The sequence below is a fragment of the Budorcas taxicolor genome, chromosome 21, assembly GCF_023091745.1.
Source record: "Budorcas taxicolor isolate Tak-1 chromosome 21, Takin1.1, whole genome shotgun sequence".
Taxonomy (NCBI): Eukaryota; Metazoa; Chordata; class Mammalia; order Artiodactyla; family Bovidae; genus Budorcas; species Budorcas taxicolor.
This window is the reverse complement of record NC_068930.1, coordinates 60,509,134-60,525,144: the sequence shown is the minus strand read 5'-3', so window position 1 is coordinate 60,525,144 and position 16,011 is coordinate 60,509,134. Positions and strand designations below refer to the sequence as shown.

Here is a 16,011-nt window from a genome sequence, read left to right as displayed (position 1 = left end):
AGACAACAAGGATATTAGGAGGGACGTCTGGGCACGGCAGTGTGAAGATGTCAGCTAATCCTCCCTACAAAAAAACAAGTATAAAACTGAACTGGTCAAAAACAACCATCTGGGGGCCCTGGTAATCGACCAACGGCAGACAAGAGATTGAAAAATATTGATATTTGAGAAACCTCTAGAGCTACAGGTTAAGAACACTGACATCTGTAGCTTTCCTGCCTGCAGCTTCCCCACTCACCAGACCTCCCAGTGTTTCTAGTACCAATCAGCTATGGAAACCAGTGACCCAAGGGGGGGAACTCAATGACGGGGGCTGGGGGTGCGGGTGGAGGCTGCAAAAGCACATGACTGTCACTCACCGGTGGTGAACGGGGAAGGAAGCATGGTGGTGTTGCTAGCCTGAGGCTTCCCTTTACACAGGGCAAAATGGCCCACCAGTATGAATTTAATGGGGAGTCCCGGAACTGAGGAAGCCATGGGAAGGCCCTGGCTGATGGGAACCAAGAGAGCCTGGTGGGAAGAAAGCCTGAAGGCATCGTGAGACTGGCCTTTGTGAATGTCTCAATCCGCACGCAGATCCACTGCCATGGACGGAAAGAATTTGGGCTCGAGGAGTTTAACGAGCACAGCCTCTACTGACCACTAAGCCATGCGGGGCACCCTCTGGGAAGCCAGAGTGAAAAAAGATGAAAACAGCAGTGCTTTTTCGGGAGACGTGCTCTGTGGCACATGGGATCTTAGTTCCTCAATCAGGGATTGAACCCTTGCCCCGTACATTGGGAGCACAGAGTCTTAACCACTGGACCACCAGGGAAGCTCCCCCAAAAGATAAAAATAATATAAAAACAGCAGAGCCATCGGCAGTTGCAATCTCTCCTGAGGGACACAGATTTCTCAGCTTAAATCCAATCAAGTTTTTAAAAATCAGAAAAATAGCAGAATCATTAGGGCTACAAGTATAATCTAAATTGTCCAGATTTCAGCCCAAAATTAGGAGTGAAGCAAAGAAGAAAGTGTGACCCATACATAGGAAAAAGGCAGTTAGGAGAAACTGCATGGGTCTAGGTCTTGAATTTAGCCCACAAAAACTTCAAAGCAGTGATTGTAAATGCAAAAATTAAAGGAAAGTGTTTAAAGGATACAGAGTAAATAAATACTTGTATACTTATTACCCAGCTTTATCAAATCTTAACATTATGCCATATTTTCTAAAGAATTTTTAAGACTTTTTATTAACATTTTGGATGTAGACACAAAAGTAGAGAGAGAAGCAGAATGAACCTGTGTACCCTTTACCAGCTTCAGTGATTATCAACGCAAGATTGACTTTCAACTCTCATTTCACTTACTTCCCTTTTTCAGTTTGAAAGCATTTTCACATACCATGTCTTAAAACTGTAATAACTACAGAGCCAGTCTTGCTTCTTTTAGTAGAACAATAGAGATGGTCAAATAATGTATGCCTCTCCTGTTCCAGAATTCTCTGGGAGTCTTGTTAAAATTTGACGTCCCATCTGCATCCATAGAGAAGTTTCCACAGTCTCTCCTACTTTTGGTGTTAAAAGTCCATTCTTTTGTGTAACATGGTGACATGACATATGATAGTTGTATACATTTTTAATTTTATTTAGCAATTAAAAGCTGACAGCATAATAATATTCTAATTTAGGAAGGGGTTGATTTTACTGGTCTGGTAAATTCAAGAATCTGAGAGGCACTTGTTTTGTGTAGACCGTAAATAGGAAATGAGATAATTTGGACATCATTCTATTATAAAGTTATATTTAAAATATTAAGTTTGCCCCAAACCTCAATCCATTATGTGTCGGGAAGCAAACAGGCCAAAAGGAAACAGAGATAACAACTTAAAAGAATGCTATTAGCTATATTTTTTGTGTGTTGCTCTGGTGGGGCCCCATGGCAAAGAGTGTGCTTACCTAAAATCTTTTTGTAAAGATCTCATATTTTATACTTGGTTATATGTTAAAACCACAATCAGTTAAAACAATTCATGAGAAAAGTCCAAGTATTTTCACGATTTGCTGAATTTCCTAAGAATTCCAAGTATGTGCAAAAAATCCTGACATCCTTGAAAAGTTGGTTACATTAAAGTACACATGAGACCACACGTATCAGGAGAAGAAATCTTGGAGCAGAAGTTCAGAAACCTGTGTTCCAGTCCCTATTCTGCTTCTAATGATATGAACTTGGGTAAAATTGGATCAATTCGTCTCTCTGGGCCTTAGTTTTCACATTTTTAAAATTAGGGGGTTACAGTTCAGTTCAGTTCAGTTCAGTCGCTCAGTTGTGTCCAACTCTTTGCGACCCCATGAATTGCAGCACGCCAGGCCTCCCTGTCCATCACCATCTCCCAGAGTTCATTCAGACTCACGTCCATCGAGTCCGTGATGCCATCCAGCCATCTCATCCTGGGTCGTCCCCTTCTCCTCCTGCCCCCCAATCCCTCCCAGCATCAGAGTCTTTTCCAATGAGTCAACTCTTCGCATGAGGTGGCCAAAGTACTGGAGCTTCAGCTTTAGCATCATTCCTTCCAAAGAAATCCCAGGGTTGATCTCCTTCAGAATGGATTGGTTGGATCTCCTTGCAGTTCAAGGGACCCTCAAGAGTCTTGTCCAACACCACAGTTCAAACGCATCAATTCTTCAGCGCTCAGCCTTCTTCACAGTCCAACTCTCACATCCATACATGACCACATGAAAAACCATAGCCTTGACTAGAGTAAACGAGTTATAAGGTTCAGGACTTGGTCGCCTCCTCAAGGCAATGTTCTTTTTTAACATTCTCAAGACTGGTGGGTCAACAGTACTTGCACTGTTGACCAATCAGTGCCTCATGGGAAAGAGAAAGAGGGAGAGAGAAGGAGAGAGAGAAAGAACTAACCTTTTCCAAGGGCCTACTGTGCCTCGGCATCTGCTAGGTGCTTTATGAACACTATCTCCTTTACAATACCGTGACATGCTTTTGCTCCCCGCCCCTGTTTTTTCACTGCCCTATGAGGCATGTGGGATCTGAGTTCACAACCAGAGAATCGCCCATGCACCCTGCTTTGGAAGTGTTGGATCTTAACCACTGGACCCATTTACAGCTGAGAACCTGAAGCTCAGCAAGGTTAAAAACTTTAGCTTAGAGTCCTGTATTTGTCCAGCCTCTCCAGAGAAACAGAACCAATACCTTTAAAGGTCATTGTATGTTTAACATAAGCATGACAAGGAGGGAAGAAACCATGAAGGATGGGATGAAGTCATCTAAATACTTAAAAATGCAAACTGTGTTTGCAAAAATATCATAAAGAAGATTAAAAGGCAAAAGACAAACTGAGGAAAATATTTGCATTACAACTTATAGAGCATAATATGAGAACATGTGTCATTTTACCAGCAAACATAATATTGAGCTATTTCTATTAAGAAAAAAAAAAAGAAAACACAAACCACCACCCTTCAAAGTGAAGTGAAAGTTGTTTAGTCGTGTCCGACTCTTTGTGACCCCATGGAATTTTCCAGGCCAGAATGCTGGAGTGGGTAGCCGTTCCCCCCAAACCAAAAACCACCAGTAGGGTGGAATCATTTTGATTTTTTTATTAGTTCATGGGAGTAAACTAATATGTGTCTGATAAGACAGGAGACGTGTCCACTAAGTCAGGAGTAGAAATGGATTGGAGGAAATACTCCACAAATAGCTGAACGTTTGGGTCTGCAGAGCAAGAGACAAGTCAGGGATGCGAGAGGTATTTATTTAGAGTTGTGTGTGAAATGCTGGCAGTTTATGAGACCTAGGTCCTATAATAGCTATGGGAACTGTGATCCCAGGACAAGAGGGTAATACCAAAGAGTAGAGAGGCTGGATCTAACTTTTTGGGACTCTTTGCTTATTATGGAGGAGGAGATAAAAGGGGCTGTGTCTGGAGAAAGTGTAGTCAGGGTCACATGAGGAAAACCAGGGTAACTTAGAGAGAAAATGGGTCATCAACCGTCAAACACTTCAAAGTGAGACAGGAAAGGGGCACATCCTTTAAAAGAATGGCATAGCCCAAGGACATGACATAAACTGATTAAAGCCAACTAGGTCCAAGATGGCGGGAGAGTTGTCTTTCACTAGACCTTGAGCCTCATTATTTGCTCACTGTAACACATCAGCGTGCTTAATGACACACCCACAGGCACTCAGACCGTAGAGGTCAAAAGTTCACTCCCATGAACTAATAAAATTCCTGGAAGTCCCCACCCCATCCCCCGAAACAGCTGGAATACTCATCCCACTCATTAGCCTATGTAATTACCCATCCCTATAAAACCTGACAACCCCATACCCTGGTGCTACCCTTACCCTCTGAGATGCCCCACACTCTGTTTACGGAGTGTGTTTCCTCCCTGAGTAGACCTTCTTCTGCTTCACTGTGGCTCTTTCATGAACTCTTTCCTTCAAGAAGCCAAGAACCCACACTTGGTGGCAGTCCCAGGGACTCAGACGTAATCTGGGAAGTGGCCATTCTCTCACGCCCCATTCTCTTTCCTGCAACAAAAGAGACAAAGGAATATTAGAATGGAGTAAAGGTCACTGTTTTGGCCGTGAGATCTCTAGGAGACTTAGGGAGCACCACTTGGGAGAACTGGTGGGACATGGTGAGGTTTCAGAGGGTTAAGTCGGGACTAGCTGGTGAAGAGGTGACTGGCTGAGAAGTCTGCTGGAGGGAGGAGGAGAGCGGAAGCCACGGGGGCATCAGGACAACACCTTCCCGCCTCCCAGGGTAGGAGGACCTGTGGAGTGGGCTGCCGCCCGATGCCATTCTTCAACACTGGCTGTCATTTTAGTTTCCGTGTTGTTTGGGACCAAGTTTGGACAACATGAAAAGCAGAAGACTATATTGGTGCTAAGAAAATAGAAACAGATGGTAATGATAGAAGAGCCCAGGGAGTTCCGGGGTGTTCCTGAGGAGCTAGGGCGAAGGGTAGGAGCCAGCCGTATGAGAGCAAAGTCAGGGGAAGCAAGGCTTGGTCAGCCGGAGGCAATGTTGGTTCTAGAACCACCTGGCTCGATTTTGGCTTGAATCTGGACTCTTTATTACCTGTGTGGCTCTGATCTCTCTGGGTTTGTTTTCCCTTCTGCAAAAAGAAGAGTTTTCCTATTTGACAGAGTTATTGTGGGGGTCAAAGGAGAGGGTGTGTGGAAAGCCCAGCACAACTGTGGACATTTAATATTACTCCCTTCCCCACTTTGAATTTGTTCCTAGAAAGACACTGCAATGTAGTTATTTTTTGACAGTGAAACAATAAACAATTTAGTATTAATCATCAAAATCTATCATTGAATGTCTAATTTTGTGAATCCCCCACCACCAATTTGAAGCATTATCTTTTTTTAAAAAAAAAAAAAAAGCTTTTTTTGATGCGGACTGTTTTTAAAGTCCATATTGAATTTGTTACAATATATTGTTTCTGTGTTACATTTTGTGGCCATGAGGCATGTGGGATCTTCTCTCCCTGACCAGGGATCGAACCTGCACCCCCTGCATTGGAAGGTGAAGCCTTAACCACTGGACTGCCAGGAAAGTCCTAAAGTATTATCTTAAAAAAAAAACGTCCATCTGTCTTCCAACCCATGGCCTTGTGAACAAACTGAGCTCCATTGGAGCCAGGAAAGTTCCATTCAGCAGGTGATAACCATTTACATTTATACTACAGTTTACATGTTGTATGTTGTTCTCCAGTTGTGATGTATTTGATTCTGATGATGGGAGGTGGGGCAGAGGTTCGGATGCTTATTTTGTAATGAAAAACCAAAAACAAACAAAGAACTCTCAGGAAAGGAAGTTCTGAGAAACCAACCACACTCACTTGGCAGTTCATGCTCAACAAATCTCATTTTCTTTTTTAAAATAAAATTGCTAAATCAGGAAATGTGATTTTAAAAAAAAAGTGAATTTTGATCTTAGCAGGACAGCTGACAAAGTCCCTCACCCAGTGTCTGTGGACAGGTTGCAGAAATGTAAGCTGAGTGAGAGGAGTTGGTGGCACCCCAAACTAGACAATCAGCAGTGGCCCCAAAATGTTGACAAAATAAGTGGACCTGTGCCAACCTGGACTGAGGCCTTCACTCCAGCGCCTGTCCCAGTCAAATTTTTATTGATAATGCTGATAAAGTCATGACAGTCAAGATCAACGTATCTATAGTTGTTAAAGCTGAGAGTGATACTTAATACTTCAGACAAGAGAAGTCATTTTGAAAAAAGATCCTGAACAATGGATGAAAACTTAATAGAGATGCGTGCAGAGCTTGTCTTCCTTAAAAAAATTAGCAAGTGTGGGATGGAGGAGACGGTGTTGAACAGTCTGTGGACCGCAGGTTGTTTCACTGGTGCAAGTTCAGTGCAAACCAAGAGGCGATGCAGCCCAGGGAGGAGACAGACTCAGCTGCTGCAGGGTCATGACATGGGGCAGGGGTTGGTGGGGAGGGTGTCGTTCAGCCTGGGGAAGAGGATACCAGTAGGGGCAAGGGGGGGAGTTGTTTTCACGAAAAGGAAGTGGGTTACATAGAAGAGGGAATAGCCCATGGCTGCAGAGGGGAGAATTATTAATAGAATCCATGGAAAATAGTAACCCATTGCTGTTGTTCAGTCTCTTGACTCTTTGCAACCCTGAACTGCAGCACACCAGGCTTCCCTGTCCTTCACGGTCTCCTGGAGTTTGCTCAGACTCATGTCCATTGAGTTGGTGATGCCATGCAACCATCTTGCCCTCTGTCACCCCCTTTTCTCCTTGCTCTATCCCAGCATCAGGGTCTTTTCCAGACTTGGATTCAAGGCAAGATAGAACTTTCTAGCAATTTGACCTGGTCAATAGTGAGTGGGGCTGTTTCACCCGTGGAAGTGGATAAATTACTAGTTATTAAAGATAACTGGAGAGCAGTGTATATGGGTGGGAATTTAGATACAGTGAACATCATGAGGGTAAAGGGCTTCCCTTCTCACTTAGTCCATAAAGAATCTGCCTGCAGTGAAGGAGACCCAGGTTCGATCCCTGGGTTGGGAGGATCCCCTGGAGAAGGAAATGGCAACCCACTCCAGTATTCTTGCCTGGAGAATCCCATGGACAGAGGAGCCTTGTGGGCTGCAGTCCATGGGGTCACAAAGAGTCGGACACGATTGAATGACTAACACTTTCTTTCATTCCCACAGCCACCCTGAGACATAAATAGTATCTCCATTTTACAGATGAGGAAACCGAGATGTTAAGTGACTTGTCCAAGGTCACCCATCAGATAATCGGCAAAAATCAAGACTCAGACTTTTATTGGAATGCTTATTCTCACCCTTCCAATCCTACAGTTTTAAGGCGGGAACGATCTCTGGTCCAAGATGGATCTCTGAGCGGTTTTGCCTTCAAGACTCCTTTTGCTCATGTAGGAAGCAGTCATACTGATTTCCTCTCTCTCCTTATCCTTCAGAAGTGTTGACAGTATAACTGAGGTAATGGACTAAGTCATTTAAACCTCTTTCTACCCCACCAAAGAGCTCTACACAAATGCCATATACTATTAAATTAGCCTATTTTAAATAGGTACAAAATATGGTATATGGTACACAATTCAAATTATAGCAGAAGGTGAGCAGGAAAGGGCTAATTCTTCTATCTCCTTCCCAGCTGCCTACACAATTTCCTTTCTAGGAGACAAAAAACGCTAACAGTTCTTCCTATATCCTTTTAGAGTAGTCTTTTCTATACATATACAAGCAAGAACGTGTGTATATACATTTTTATCAAATGGTGACATGCTTTACACACAGTTCTACAATGTATTGATATACTTATTAATATATTAGTTTGATCTATGTGAAATTACCGATATTCTTCCATTTTGATCTACAAAACTTATTGGAAACCTTTCATTATTAGTCCGTAATGACTAATGACTCACAGTTCCATAAGGAAATGTTTCAGTCTTTTTCTTTTTTAAAATAAGGTGCAACATACATAAGACTTCACCAATCTTTTTTTTTCTTTTTTAATATTAATGAACTTCACAAATCAAAGATTTCACAAATCTTCAGTGTACCCACTGCCATCACCAGCGTGGAGTAGTTCCCTCCTGCCCGCTCCCAGTTACTACCTCATTTTAAATTCCATGTTCAAGTTGTCATCCAGTACGTACTCTTATATGTCCACTTTTCTCTGTTGGTTTCTATTTTTTCTATTGGTTGCATATTATTTAACCCTATTGATACCTAATTGATTGATGATAGGTTTCTTTACACTTTTTGCTATTCCAAGCAATGGGAGCAATGAATAACCTTGTAAATATATTTAAAAAATACTTTACTATGGGAAATGTCCAACACATATAAAGTAAATAGAATAGTATAATGGACACTCAGCTTCAACAACCATCAAAATTTTGCCTTTCTTGTCAAATGTATTTTCATGAGGAGGACTCCATTTACTAACCAAAAAAAAAAGCCCTTTAAAAAGGTTAAAAATGCAGTCTTTGGAGTCTCAGTGGTATCAATAGCTGTGTTATAGGGAAGTAAACTAACCTCTCTTCAGTTCAGTTCAGTTCAGTTGCTCAGTCATATCCGACTCTTTGCGACCCCATCAATTGCAGCACACCAGGCCTCCCTGTCCATCACCAACGCCCGGAGTTCACTGACTCACGTCCATCGAGTCCATGATGCCATCCAGCCATCTCATCCTCTGTCGTCCCCTTCTCCTCCTGCCCCCAATCCCTCCCAGCATCAAAGTCTTTTCCAATGAGTCAACTCTTCGCATGAGGTGGCCAACGTACTGGAGTTTCAGCTTTAGCATCATTCCTTCCAAAGAAATCCCAGGGCTGATCTCCTTCAGAATGGACTGGTTGGATCTCCTTGCAGTCCAAGGGACTCTCAAGAGTCTTCTCCAACACCACAGTTCAAAAGCATCAATTCTTCGGCACTCAGCCAATACAGTGGAGATAATAGTGCCTATGCACAGACTTATAAAGAGAAGAAAGGACCTCATCAGTGCTTTCTCAGCTGGAGGTAGGGCTGTGTTGAGGGGCCCAAGGGAAGAGGCAGGTGGGGAAGGAGGGCTTGGACTACTACCAATCCATTTTCATCTTGTAAAGAATAGAGACTGAGACTTCCCTGGTGGTCCCGTGGTTGAGACTCCATGCTACCAAGGCAGGGGATTCAAATTCTATCCCTGATTGGGGAACTAAGATCCCACATGCCATGTGGTGCAGCCAAAAGACAGGAAAGAAAAGAATAGGGTCTTGAGTAAAATTTCATTTGATAAAAAAGAATCTAATGCTTCAAAAGGAATTCCCAGGTGGCACAGTTGGTAAAGAACCCGCCTGCCAGTGCAGGAGATGTAGGACATGCAGTTCGATCCCTGGGTCGTGAAGATGCCCTGGAGGAAGAAATGGCAACCCACTCCAGTATCCTTGCCTGGGAGATCTCATGGACAGAGGAGCCTGGCAGGCCACCGTGTATGGGGTCGAAAAAGAGTCGGACATGACTGAGGGCACAGATCCACAGACAATGCATAAGAAAACAAAGGAAAAGGAATAGTATGAAACCACCAATGTAATCAATGTAAAGGACTCGGAACAGTGCTTTTATTATTATCATTAGCCATCATTCTGCTTTACCCTGACTTTCTCTTCGAATCACCTGGTTACTTGTTAAAATCACTTTCAAGCCAAGAGACACCTTCTTTCAATTAAAAATGGTTTCCCAGATTTACTGAGATGTAATTGACATACAACACTATGTACCTTTAAGGTGTACAAATCATTGATTTGGTACAGGGACAAATTTTGATTCAAGCAAGAACATGGCCCTGAGAATCCCAGGATGAGGCCGGGCCTGAGCGTGTCCTCCCCGAGGTCTGCATTGCACAAGCTGACGTCTGGAGTTAGTGTCAGCCAGTTTCCATCCTCCTCCTCTCTCCCACTCCCTCAAGCTCCCCACCCCTTCTTCTGGAAAATCGTTGAGTCTCCGGCCGCTTACCCCAAGCCTGTGCTTCGTTGGGTCTGGTTTCCCAACAAATCGAAAGACTCTAGTCCCTGTCGCTGTTTGTCACCAGTTCGAGTTAGTCCTCTCCCAGGGAGGGAGTCACTTTCCCGGGTGTCCCAAAGGCTCGGCGAAGTGCTGATGCTCTGGATCCCGCCCCCGCCTCGGCCCACGACTGCCCAGCCCCGGGGACCTCCTCTCCGGTGGGAAGTAAAGGGTCAACGGGCCCTCCCAGCCACCCGCCCACCTACCCCCCGGTACCCCACCCTCCTGCACTTGCCCGCCAATCGCCTCCACAGAGATGCTGGGAGCCCAAGCGAGGGCGACTGCTCCGCCGGGAAAGGGCTCTCCTCCCAGCGCTGAGCACTTGGTCCTGGCAGACGCCCCAAGATTGTTGTGAGGAGTCTAGCCAGTTGGTGAGCGCTGTAATCTGAACCAGCTGTGTCCAGACTGAGGCCCCATTTGCATTGTTTAACATACTTAGAAAATGAAGTGTTCATTTTTAACATTCCTCCTCCAATTGGTTTAATGCTGAATTACTGAAGAGGGCTAAGCAAAACCAGGTGCTTTCTCTGTAGGCTCTCCAGTGGCTCGGAGGACCCAGGCTCTCCCCTTGTTCCTCTCCACGCCTCGGCTCGGCCCCCCTGGAATAAAAGTCTCGGCGAGCCCCACAGGCCCAGAGGAGGCCGAAGTTCAGGAACTGCTCCTCCGGGGGTCCCGCGGGCGCTGAGAGCTCTTCCTCTTTTTCCCCACCAGCTGCTTCTCCTGCCCACGCATCTTGGACATGCCAGGATTCAAAAGGTACGTTCTCTGCTCCGGACTTTTTTTTTCCTCCAGGGTCTGGAAACTTTACTCAAAATCCGATGGGTGGAAAATGGCTATGGCCGTGATTCAGGCTGTGTCAGGATATTGGAAAAGGCATTAGCTAGTGATGCAATGATATTGTTAATTATAAAAAGCTGCGCCTCTGTAATTTCCATCTTGAAGTCTTCTTTTGGGAGTGGGTATTTTATAAGACAGTTTCAGAAGCCAGCATCAGACAGAGGACAGCAAAAATCTCAGAGCTTGATTTTCCTCTTTCTTTTCCGAAAGGGCCGCAGATTTGTGTGCCTTTTTTTTTTTCTTTTTTTAATTTAAAAAAGAGAAAATTTTTTTTTCCTTAATTTGAGAGATCAGTTACTAGTTCACTAGCAATTATTTTGCTGCATCGGCTGTTGGACCAGCGAACAAGCTAGCTGCACCTCCCAGGGCTGGATTTGCTCTATGTCGGTGTGGGATTCACAAAGGGCATGCGACCCAGAAGTCTCGAGCCAATGAAAAGTGGGGACTGCAGACAGAAACGCATGTAAGCAAACATTTTTATATTCTTTAAGGAAATTGCTGTTCTAGTCAAGTGATCCTTCAACCTTGAAGAACTTTATCTGGATTACATCTGCAGTTTTTATCCAGGGAACTCTTGAGAACGTAACTGCTTTAGACAGAGTGTGTGTGTGTGTGTGTGTGTGTGTGTGTCTGTGTCTGTGTGTGTGTGTGCATGCTGAAAACGGAACTGTAATCCTGTCATCCTGGATCGGGGACCAGAACTTCTCTGACAGACAGTCCTGAGATTTGAAATTTGGTTGGTCCCTCTTGGCTTTCCTCCCAGTTGAGGATGGAACACAAAATAGGTGGACCCACCTGTTTTTGAAAGTCCCGGGACCCGTATGAGCATCAGAGGATCCCCAGGGTTCCTGTAGTTAATTTATCTTGGAGTTTTCTGGAGTTTTTCATGACAAACATAACTGTTTGTGACACTGTCAGAGCAGGGATGCTTGAATGTTATTTCATTTTTGGAAAACTGTCTCAATTAGCCTGGAGCTTACTTGGCCCCCAGGCCCCAGCTGGGGCTCTTCCAGGAGGCTGGGCTTGGGGCGGGATCTCTCAGGGGAGACCTGTCCTGGGAGTGCCCTCTGGCCAAAGGGAACGGGGAAGTCAGGGGTAGGGGAGACATGGGGTTAGCATGCCTTTTCTACTAGGTCTTGAAGTCCACTCTGTGAAGTCAGGCTGTTCAGTCTCCAACAAAAATGAGACAGGGTTTTATAGCCAACCGAAAGGAAACTTCATGTGAAGAAACAGGAAAACATTGAAATTCATAATATACAGCCTGGAAAATAAATTTGTTATTGTTCTTTCATTCCTTCCAGATATAAATCTGGCCTTTGCAAATATCAAAAAGCCCTGGGATTTGGCTCTGCGCTTTGTAAGGTCAGAGCTGTCTCCAGCATTCTAGAACCTGTCTCGTGCAGGCGCTCAGATGAAACGAAAGCTTGTGGACTCTTAGGGTCATTATTCTTCAGATTGAGGATTAGATGAAGGGAGTGGGCTTGCCTCTCCTAGCACCACATCAGGGTCCTGTTTCCTCTGAACCTCACCTTAATTCTGGGGCTCTCCAAGTAGCCCAGCGTTGCTGGTTCCTATGAACTTATGTCATGGATTGAGTGAGCTTTGTAGTCTTTTGAACTCTCTTTTTCTAAAGGGAGGGATTGTAAAGTGAAGGTGTATATTGATAGTAACAGGTCACTAAATTCAAGCAGGTCCCAGGTCCACTGCTTTACTGAAGAAGCCTTTGAGGTCCCCTCTTCCAGGAAGTCTTCCCTGACCTTCTCTAGCCCCAGCCTGGCTCTCCTGGTGCTCATTGGGTGTTTCTATCCATGCCCTAACCAAAGTGTCTAGACATTATTATTTCAGGTGGCCCCTCAACCCGCTTTCCAGAGCAGCGTCTGTGTCATAGTTTTGTGGTTTTTCTGCCTGCAAGTAGTAGTTGCTCAGATAAACCCTCTATTGAACTCAGTAATAACAGCACCAAATAAAGCTCTGTATTTGCATAGATTATTTTAAAAACCATTTTAACAGTTTTTAAGTGTCCAGTTCAATAGTGCTAAGTACATTCACACTGTTGTGCAATCAATCTCCAGAACTCTTTCCATCTTGCAAAACTGAAATTCGGTACCCACAAACAACAAACAACTCCCTAATCCTTCCTCTCTCCAGCCCCTGACGCCCACCATTCTGCTTTCTGTCTATGATTTTGATTGCTCTCGGTCCCTCATATAAATGGAATCAAACAGTATTTGTCTTTCTGTGATTGGCTTGCTTCACCTAGCATAAGATCCTTGAGATTCATCTATATTGTCGCACTTGTCAGAATTCCTTTCCTTTTTAAGGCTGATAGTATTCCATTTATGTGTGTAACACATTGTTTATTCATCTGGTGATGGACACTTGGGTTGCTTCCACCTTTTGGCTATTGTGAATAACGCTGCTGTGAACAGGGGTGTACAAAAGTCTCTTTGAGATTCTGTTTTCAGTTCTTTTGTATGTATACCCAGACATGGGATTCCTGGATCATATAGTGTTCCATTTTTAATTTTTTGAGGAACCTCTAGACTGCTTTCCTAGTGGTTGCATCAGCATACCTTCCCAGTAACAGTGCCCAAGTGCTCTAGTTTCTCCACAGCCTTACTAGCTTTGAGCTTTGTTGGTTATAGCCACCTGATGGATATAAAGTGGATACACAGTTTCTTGGCACCTCCTTCTAAGTGTCCACTGTGTTCCTTTTTCTTGGGGCTGCCTGGGTCCCCATGTCCTGTCCTCCATCTGGGTCTGTGTGAGGTGCACTCTGGGAGCATGTGTGTTCCCTGTGATACCTCCATTCCGTGGAACTCACATGCTTCACGTTTGTACTTTCATCATCCGGGGGCACAACGGCTCCTTCACGCTGCAGTCATTTCAGAGTGAAGATGTTCAAAACTCAGGCAAGTCCCCTTGGGTCAGGAGTGAAGGTCAAGCAGTGGTGAATACATTATTAATATCACAGTGGTGGGTTTTAGATTTGTTCTTTGAAGCAGTCAAACTGTTTATTTTTAAAGTGAAGTGAGAGTTGCTCAGTTGTGTCTGACTCTTTGCAACCCCATGGACTATAGTCCATGGAATTCTCCAGGCCAGAATACTGGAGTGGGTAGCCTTTCCCTTCTCCAGGGGGTCTTCCCAACCCAGGGATCGAACCCAGGTCTTCCACATTGCAGGTGGATTCTTTACCAGCTGAGCCACAAGGGAAGCCCAAGAATACTGGAGTGGGTAGCCTATTCCTTCTCCAGCAGATCTTCCTGACCCATGTATCAAACCGGGGTCTCCTGCATTGCAGGTGAATTCTTTACCAACTGAGCTATCAGGGAAGCCCTGATTTTTTTTTTTTTAATGCCACGTGAAGTCATACACCATGGCAAACAAACGAAAAAACCCAATATAGCACAGGGAGCTATATTCAATATCTGGTGATAAACTATAATCGAAAAGAATATGAAAAAGAACATATATATGTAGAATTGAATCACTTTGCTATACTACAGAAATTAACACAATGTTTTAAATCAATCTTGTCATTAAAATTGTTTTCAATTGTTTAAAAAATGCCACCTAACACATTATATTGTGTTGATATGTTGATATGAAACCAGTGGAAGGGGCGCAGTTCTCTTCGGGATGGTTGGGACCTCTGGCATGTCCCTGGCTACTCTGAAGCACGCCCCTCACCCTCCAAATACAAGCACAAGGTGAAGTCACCATTGTAAACACACAGGCAGCACAAGATGCATATGTAACCCCAGACCCGGATGCTGAAAGTGTCTCGGGCATTTACATCAACTTCTTACTTCCCACAGGATACTCACCGTGACCATTCTGGCTCTTTGTCTTCCAAGTCCTGGGAATGCACAGGTAAGATTTTTATTTTGTTACTTGTCATGAAGTATGTTAAAAAGCAGGCTGAGGGTGTCCAGCCATGCATTTTAGAATCCTAGGATCTTGCCGTTTACCTGAACCAAGCTCTTCATTGTACAGAGGTTAAGGCTGGGGCTCAGGGAAGCTGAGACTTGCCCCAGCTGGTGCAGTTTATAAGTGGCAGGGCTGGGACCTTGGTGTCCTGATTTTCCATCCAAGACTCTTATAAGCAGATCATGCTGCCTCATTTGTGTTCGCTGGGGGGTCTTGAGTTATTGCAAGTGCTAAAAACTCAAGCATGTTCCAGTGTTTCTGGGCAATGGTGCTTCTCTGTTCTCCCCGTGTTGCCCGTGTGTGTGTATGTGTCCTTCCTGGAGGAGGTGGGCAGAGGAAGGGTGACTCAGCTCCCAACCAGTGAAGACCTGGCTCTGGCCCAGACCCCTGGGAAGAGTGTGAAGGGAATCTTAAGCTCGTGGGGGGCTATGTGGAGAAGCCTGCACCATCCCTGACTTTACAAAGTGATGTTTGTATCAGCCCTTGAGAAATGTGGGCAGATCCCTCCTAAGGAGCTCAGGGCAGCCTTTCTGCATCTCCAGCTCAGAAATGAGAGAAGCCCCACCTCTGAGCAGGGCTGAGGGGCCACGTAGTCAAGTGGAAATGCACATGCATGTGCACGAACATATAGAAGACGGGACAAAATCACCAACACAGCTCCTCTAACTGTTGGTTACAGCTGTGTACACCAGAGCCCTGAAACGGGACCAACCAAACTCTCACTGAGCAGACAGATGCTCTCCCAGACTTTCAGGGTCTAGAAAGGAGATCTTAGAATTTCAATTAACATTTGTTTTGATGACATCCTTTAAATGTTTTTTCAAAATTAAGAATTTTGAAATAGATTTCATTGGTGGTGGAAAGAATCTTGAGAAAAGTAGCAAAGATTTAATTTTTTTATGTGGGCCATTTTTTAAAAGCCTTTATTGGATTTGTTATAGTATTGTTTCTGTTTTATGTTTCATTTTTTTCGGCCACAAGGCATATGGGAACTTGGCTCCCTGACCAGGAAATAAACCCACACGGCCTGTCTTGGAAGGCTAGGCCCCAACCACTGGACCACCAGGGAAGTCCCACCAAAGACTTTCAGGCCTTGGAAAGGCCTTGGCAATCTCCAGTATAGCTCTGTGGTGACAGTTGACATCTAGATCCAGAGAGGGCCATGTTTATAATATAGTGTTTGTTGAATTATA

General features: G+C 44.4%; 1 protein-coding gene across 2 annotated transcripts in view; it reads left to right on the top strand.

Annotated features, from left to right (window-relative positions):
* Window positions 1-10,312: 10,312 nt before the first annotated feature.
* The window catches only part of FBLN5 (fibulin 5), a 92,450-nt gene continuing 86,751 nt past the window's right edge, over window positions 10,313-16,011 (top strand). The window contains exons 1-3 of one of the 2 annotated variants that reach the window (XM_052659491.1): window positions 10,313-10,422; window positions 10,585-10,807; window positions 14,707-14,761. In XM_052659491.1, the coding sequence (XP_052515451.1) occupies window positions 10,791-10,807; window positions 14,707-14,761 (72 nt within the window). In that variant the 5' untranslated portion in view covers window positions 10,313-10,422; window positions 10,585-10,790. Of the gene's footprint in view, window positions 10,423-10,584; window positions 10,808-11,007; window positions 11,352-14,706; window positions 14,762-16,011 lie in introns of those variants that run through there. The other variant, XM_052659490.1, reaches the window with a different exon arrangement.